Below are 6,923 nucleotides of genomic sequence, written 5' to 3'. Positions count from 1 at the left end.
ACCGATAGAGTCGCCGCGCCACAGCGTTCGACGTTTCCCGCTCTCCGCCTGTCCCCTGTCACCGATCACGCCGAAGTCTTTGCTAGGCGTGCTGATCTCCTCGCTGAAATAACTGGTCGGATCGCTCCAGCTGCGCCTCAGTACGACACCGGTGCTACCGGTGCCGTCTTTCTCTTGATGGGCTCGAGGAACGTTATCGCCGTTGAAAAGCCTCTCGATACTCTGCTCCGGACAATTGAGGCTCGGCCGGGACAAGAATAGCGGCATCTGCGAGAAGTGGCCGGGACAGAAGTCGGTCGACGGTGACGGGGTCAAGAAGGGCGAGTAACAGTTCTGTTCCACGTCCCATATGAGAGCCGCGGGATCGCAATACCGGCACTGGCACGGCCCTAATTCGTCGTTGATACCGTCCTCGCAGCCTGTCGTCGCCGTCGGCTCGTTGTATTCGTGCAGATAGCGCAGAACGTTGTTGCCGTTGACGGCGTGATTATGGTAATGGTGATGGCCGTTATGTCTGTAACCCTTTGGCGGAATGGTGCGCATTTGCGCCGGCACAACGATGTTTCTGTTGTCGTCCAACACTTTCACCTCCACGTGCCGGTGCGGATACCTTTGCCTCGCGTCGGCTATCTCTTGCACCGACATGCTGCCCGTTGTCCTTTCCCTCGCTATGGGTGGCCTTCTATGGTTTCTAAGGTGAGGCGCGGCTTCGTAACGTTGCTCGTAACAAGCCGGCACGTACGGTTTTAAAGAACCCGCGCTCGGTTGTTCGTTGGCCACGCTCGAATTTGACTGTTGCTGTTGCTCGTCGTGTTTCGCTTCCACGGAGGCCACCGTGTTGTTCGGCGGTTTTCTGTCCTTCTTCCTGCGCTTCCGCGGCTTGATGATTCGTGGTAAGCTGTTCTCGGAATTGTTCGACCCTGAACTCTCGTCGCTCGCGATACTCAATGAATCGATATTCGCTATGTTGTTTCCCGTGTTCGTCGTTTCCTTGGTCGTCGCGCAGTCCGACGATTTCGCGTTCGTCTGTTGTTTCTTGCCGAGCTCTATCGGCCTCTGGGGCCGCGACGGTGGACACCTCACCGAGTTGTTCATCGTACAGTTCGATGTCACGGTAGCTACGTTATTGTGAACGTAACTATTCACTGCGCCCGTATTGCTGCACACCGCATTAGCAATGCCATTAGCGTTCCCGCTGTTATGTATCTTGCCGCGATTGTGAAACCGATTGGCCAGGATTAGCGGCGCTCCCTGCGTGTGAATGGCCAATCTAGAAAGTGGATTCTTGTGTAGGTGAACCGATACTTGCTGATCGCAAGCCTGCTGTTGCTGCTGCGGCGGCGGTGATTGTTGCTGTTGCTGCTGACCGAGCGACGGTGACGATCTCTGCGTGCATCTGCGAGGGCTGGACGTCATGGATATCAACGGAGCGCCCGTCCAACCGCCAGGTCCGTACTGCACCTGACATTGTTCCGTTCCGCTCGGGAAGTTCACAGTTCCGTAACAGCCTCGCGTTTTCCCGCGAATCACAGCTTCCTGTTTCCTACCGACGATTGGCTTGTGCGATCCTGGTCTGATGCTCGACGATATCAAACAACTACCGATGTAACGCTCCACCTCCACGCCGCCCTGGGAGGCCGGGCTCATCTTACAAAACCCGCAACCGATACCACTTATATAGCAACGACACCGTTATATTCTCCCGATTATCAGAAAATGCCGCACCTCACGGTATTCCAATCGTTGACAAGTACGTTACACCAACACGTTACTCCATTGACCCAAATTCAGGTACAACGTTTCCGATGCTTCAACGGTATCACCGGTTTAGCCCATTGTCATCCTGAGCCTCTTTCGAGTCGATACCACAAACAGAACTGTAACACTGTTAACGATCGATCCAAGCTGAACAAGCGTAAACAGCGTCGTTTCGTCAGACACGTAGCGTGGAACGATCACGTTCCAGACAACGGAAACGACCGATTAAATACGGCAACAACGACAGTTAAGTGGATCGAAATACAGCGCTCGGTCAGACAACCATACGGGACCGCGGCTGCAACGACACTGAAGCTCGCTCCACCGAACGCGCTTACGCCGTCTTTCGCATCGCTCTGCGACGTGGAGATGCCCCACCATGCTACCCACTGCCCCCTCCACCGTCGTTGTCCCCCACCACTAGAACCACGCTCACCGCCGACAGACGTGCCCCCACCACTTTTCCCATCCCGCTTTTCTTTACGATGTACCTCTCCACACCGTTCAACGAAACTTTACCATGCTCCTATACCGCTTATATACACATAACATTGTTCCTTCCGGTGGACGAGCCTGTCACAATTTAGCAAGGTATCGGAGAAAGCTGGGCAAAGAAGGTAAGTTGCGTGGTGGTTGACGTTAGCCGGTAGAAACTTTCCGACATCGACCGGTGAAGACGAATTTCAGACGGCCGATGCTCGTGGCTGATACGCGCTTCTTTATGGCAGATAATCCGAGAACGCCACAGCGGTATGTATTGTGTCTCGTTGAGGTAACTTAACGAAGATCACGGGGAAAGTAGAAGCTCAGCAGCCTCTTTCGTATCAGCGTGTTGCCGTCACTTTTTCTTCTACTTTCAGCAAAATTTATATCGCTATCTTATTCGGCAGTCGTAAAAGATTGCGCGTTTCAGAGTGCAGTGAACCACGCAGTTACCAAACAGCGTATTAGACTGAGTTGATCCGATAAAGAATTTTAGAGAACGTAAACAGTACCGTGGAACGTGGGATTTTTATTTTATGGATTAGATGTTGCAGCGCTCTCTCGGATGTGTTGTAACGGTATATAAGCAGGTCTCTTACAACGTTTTCTTAAAAGACGTAACTTCCAAAATCTCGTGTATCTTAGGAAATAGTTCTACGGCGTAGGAACGGTGTAGAAAATGCAAACGCTAATGTGAGGCCATACTTGTAACTCTTTGTAAGGATTGCTTTGGGGTTTTAATAAATCAAAGATATCAAAACGTTGTTGCACCTGACATATAACATTCTTTAAACCTCAGGGAGTATTTCTAATATTCTTCACACAAAATTAACACGAAAACTTAGTAAATTGGAATTGGAATTCAGGGAAGTTCAAAAGTACAAGCTACGGACATAGCCATACGCAGATCGCGATCTAGCGAAGCAACAAAAAAGAAGGCAAAGTTTTAATTTGAAACGATTTGTCAGGGTCCATTGGAAGCTAAAGCGGAGAAAGGCGGAGCGTACAAGATATATATAACGTCGAAGCAAGATGTAAAAAGGAGGGAAGGAAAATCCTGCGAGGACACGAGTTATGTCTTAACTGGCGTAAGTCTGGAAGACCGTCATCCGTGAAGTAGATGGCACGACGACGAGACTAGAAAGAGTAAAGGAATAGAAAACGGGGGGAAGGGTCGGTCGGTAGAAAGAGAAGGAGAGGAGGGAAGCCTGATATCTTAGATCAGGTTACGGCACCCTCGCATCTAGGCCACCAAGCCTTTAAAAGTGGGTCACAAGTCATCAATCGCCTGCGGCACGCTACCTTGCTCAGTTGAACCCTCGCATACAACCCACCTACTCTTCTCTGGAACGTCTCATCTGGAGCGAAGTAACGCGACACGTTCGGTCCCTCCTTTCGTTCATGCTGGCGTTCGCGTTATCGTGTGTGCGAACCCCGTGTACTTGTTCACCAACGGCAGAAAGCGCGATCACCAGATTCCACGTCAGCGAACAAGAGACACGGCGACGAAATTAACACGTTACCAAGCAACGGCCGCCACCACGCGTTTTCTCGGCTACATTTTCGAGAGGCTCTTACCTAGTAAAGTATACTTAGATTGATACACACCGCAGCTCAAAACTACCCGACACTTGCTTCTTTTTCATGAATTACGTTTTAATTAGAGAATTATCGATAAGTGAGACTACACTGATTTTTACGATCGTCGTAGCCACGTCTGATGTATCGCGACCCGATTACAGTGATTTTTAACAGCCAGTACGCGATAACGAAACTAGTATTCGTAATTGCCTTTTATTTGGCAAGTACTTTGGCTTTGGAAAGCATTCTTTCGTTTCTGAATTCTAAGTCGGATCAAGAGGAATCATTCTAATTAATGGAGAAACTACCGATGTTAATTTACGTAATGATAACTTACTGGTAAACGTATGTAGTAGCTTGCACGATAAGTAGCAAGATCAGATTTTATTGCGGTTTTTATATAGCTAATTTATATTCGTAGTTTAGTATTTCCATAAGAAAATCCGCTGTAAGTACTGTTCCTAGTTATTAATTCTGCCATGGATGTTTCATATGTCGTGACCTGATTAAAGCGATCTTCAAAAGTCGATATGCAATAACGAAACTGTATTTGCAATTATGTCTTATTTGTATTCTACCTTTAGATTTTTCAATTTCTCGGATATAAGTCACTTTAAAGCGAATCGATGAAAGAACTTTCGATGTTACTGTAAGCAGTAATACTTAATTAAAAAGTGTATCTAATAGCGTATATGACAAATGGTAACATTACATTTTATTGCTCTTTTTATACAGGTAATTTATACAGGTAATTTGTATATTAGTAATTCCATAAAAAAACGTTGTAAGTACAGTTCTTCGTTAATAATTCTGCCATTAATTTCTACACATCAGATAAGATTCATATATTGTTACGATAAATCTACCAAAGCTTTCACATACTTACGAGAAGTACCGAATGCATTTAATATTTTACCGATTCCGTTGTTTATTTCTATTTTCGTTTTATATTTTTCGTTATAAAAAAATAGTTTCGCTTTCCTAGTAAATATTTCACTCCGGCAATTGAGAAATTGCAATTCGAATTCAATAATTAGCTAATAATAATTAGATAAGAGTAGTGGGTATCGAGATAAGAATCAGTGGTGGAAATGCAAATAAGTTTACGACTTGTCAGCAGATCTAATGAATAATAAATTATGATAATTAAATCGAAGAATGGGGAACGAGAGAAAGTTGGAAGATAATAGTTACTTGTTGGATTCTTCGGTCAACTTCAATCGACGCGACTCCCACCGGTGTATCCGAGAAATTTGTAATTCATAAGAAATCAATACGAAACTAACTATCATCTTCTAATTTCCTTTGGGACCCAAGTAAACTTTGTTGCTCTCCGGCGAATTCACTTTGCATATCGTTCGATAAACGACATCGTATATGCCAACAAATTTATGTCTTATTCATTAGCCCCGATCGATATAATCAGCATGGATGAAATTCAACGTCACATAACGTACGGTTTGCACCAAGTCCGACAATTTTTAGATGGAAATCTGGTGTTTGCAACGCGGCAGAAACGTTTGCTCCTGTTATCACGCGTGTTTGCACGTGCTGCGGATTAACACACAATGCAATCGTCTGCCACGCCTTCGATGATCGTCAATGTCTTTCAGATGCGTATGTATATATGTGCCTGACCGTCATCGTAATTCATCTTTACGTATGACAGTATACAGGGTGTTACGTCTAATGTCTCACGAAGGATCGAAACTATGAAAAACGTGTTCGTATAAATACAAGGATTATTTATACAACTTTATTATACGATATAAATAATTTTTCTATAAGTGGACGAGATATCAAAGCGAAGCTGATTATTTTTTAAACAACAAAACCTCTGTACTTCTTATTCAACGTTTACCAAGACGAACACAGCGGGAATTTTGTCACTGGAATTTATCGCGTCGTAGATTTTCCCGAATTTTGCTATGGAACGCTTTATGTCTGTCAAAATGTGCAGGGAATTCGACTGAAATAAACGGACGCGTGGCCTTAAGACTAATGAAACGCGATACATTTTCTATGAGCGTAGTTGACGCGCGAACTTGTAAGGAAAGCTTTCTCGGTTCGTCGTAAATGTACTTCCTGCTATGAAATTTATCATAATTTTATAAGCCACGCGAGCCGAGAAACTCACGGACGTCTTGGCACACTTTCCTAACGGGTATTCCGTGTAAGAAACTAATCATGCCTGACATTATCGGCCTGGGCTGAAGCGTATATACGCGCTCGAAACAGCGATACGTGGCGTTTTTGTGAAAGAGAAATGACGCATATTAAAGAGAGCAGAGAAAAGTAGACGAAGTGCTACGTGAAAGTGCGCCGCGTGACCGTTGTGAAAATCTCGGTCGATACGTACGCCTGAACGGGTGATTTTACGGTGAAAGCGATACATTGAAATATTCACCAATACCACGCAATGGCGAAACGCTTTCGTTTCTCACTTGAAATTTACCGCCGATCAAACCTTCCTTAGTTGCCCCATATTTTACGGCACGTGGAAAAGTGGTTTTGCTAACGTTTCAAAGATAACGTTGCTTGTTGCAAAACAAATAAATTCCATGAATCAACAAACATATATTGAATCTTTCTATAACAGGCAGACTAGATTTCTCTATAAAATCCTCAGCACGATTTTCAAGTATTCGTTCAATTCTTTGGCGCGTACAATGACTTTCGAGTGTAAAATTTAGATAATTCGTTGTCGTTAAATGATTGTACCAAGAAAGTAAGTGATGAAGAGCACGCGAAATGTAAAATTTCAATTATCGTAAAATCGACAGGAGAATTCATTCTGACGTTGGAAATAAACAAAGGTGTTCTGCAAAGAAATAATCTAAGAGCAATATGAAAACCAATATTGGAATCGTAATTAAAACAGAAATTTTCGTTGCTTAACGTTGCTTGCAGAGTTACTCAAAGTGTTGGTTCATAGTCATTGTAATAAAAATTATTAATAACACTTTTACGAACTCGCTATTTTCAACCTTATATTTATAAAAGAAGTTGAACAAAAGGTCGGGTTTTTTTTTGCAGATTCGTGTAGAAGTTTACAAGATAAGCCAGTCTCGGTACTTTTCTTCGTCACTGTGTATAGTAAA

At 44.3% G+C, this 6,923-nt stretch overlaps 1 protein-coding gene across 1 annotated transcript in view; it reads right to left on the bottom strand.

The window, feature by feature from the left end:
* Positions 1-2,070, bottom strand: part of LOC112213217 — a 6,529-nt gene extending 4,459 nt beyond the window's left edge. Inside the window, exon 1 of the mRNA XM_024369132.2 lies at positions 1-2,070. Within this exon, the coding sequence (XP_024224900.1) occupies positions 1-1,647 (1,647 nt within the window). The 5' untranslated portion in view covers positions 1,648-2,070.
* Between the last annotated feature and the right edge of the window lie 4,853 nt (positions 2,071-6,923).

The sequence above is a fragment of the Bombus impatiens genome, unplaced genomic scaffold (assembly GCF_000188095.3).
Source record: "Bombus impatiens unplaced genomic scaffold, BIMP_2.2 scf_0034, whole genome shotgun sequence".
NCBI lineage: Eukaryota > Metazoa > Arthropoda > Insecta > Hymenoptera > Apidae > Bombus > Bombus impatiens.
Note: the sequence above shows the minus strand (reverse complement) of the source record. Positions and strands in the feature narration are given on the sequence as shown.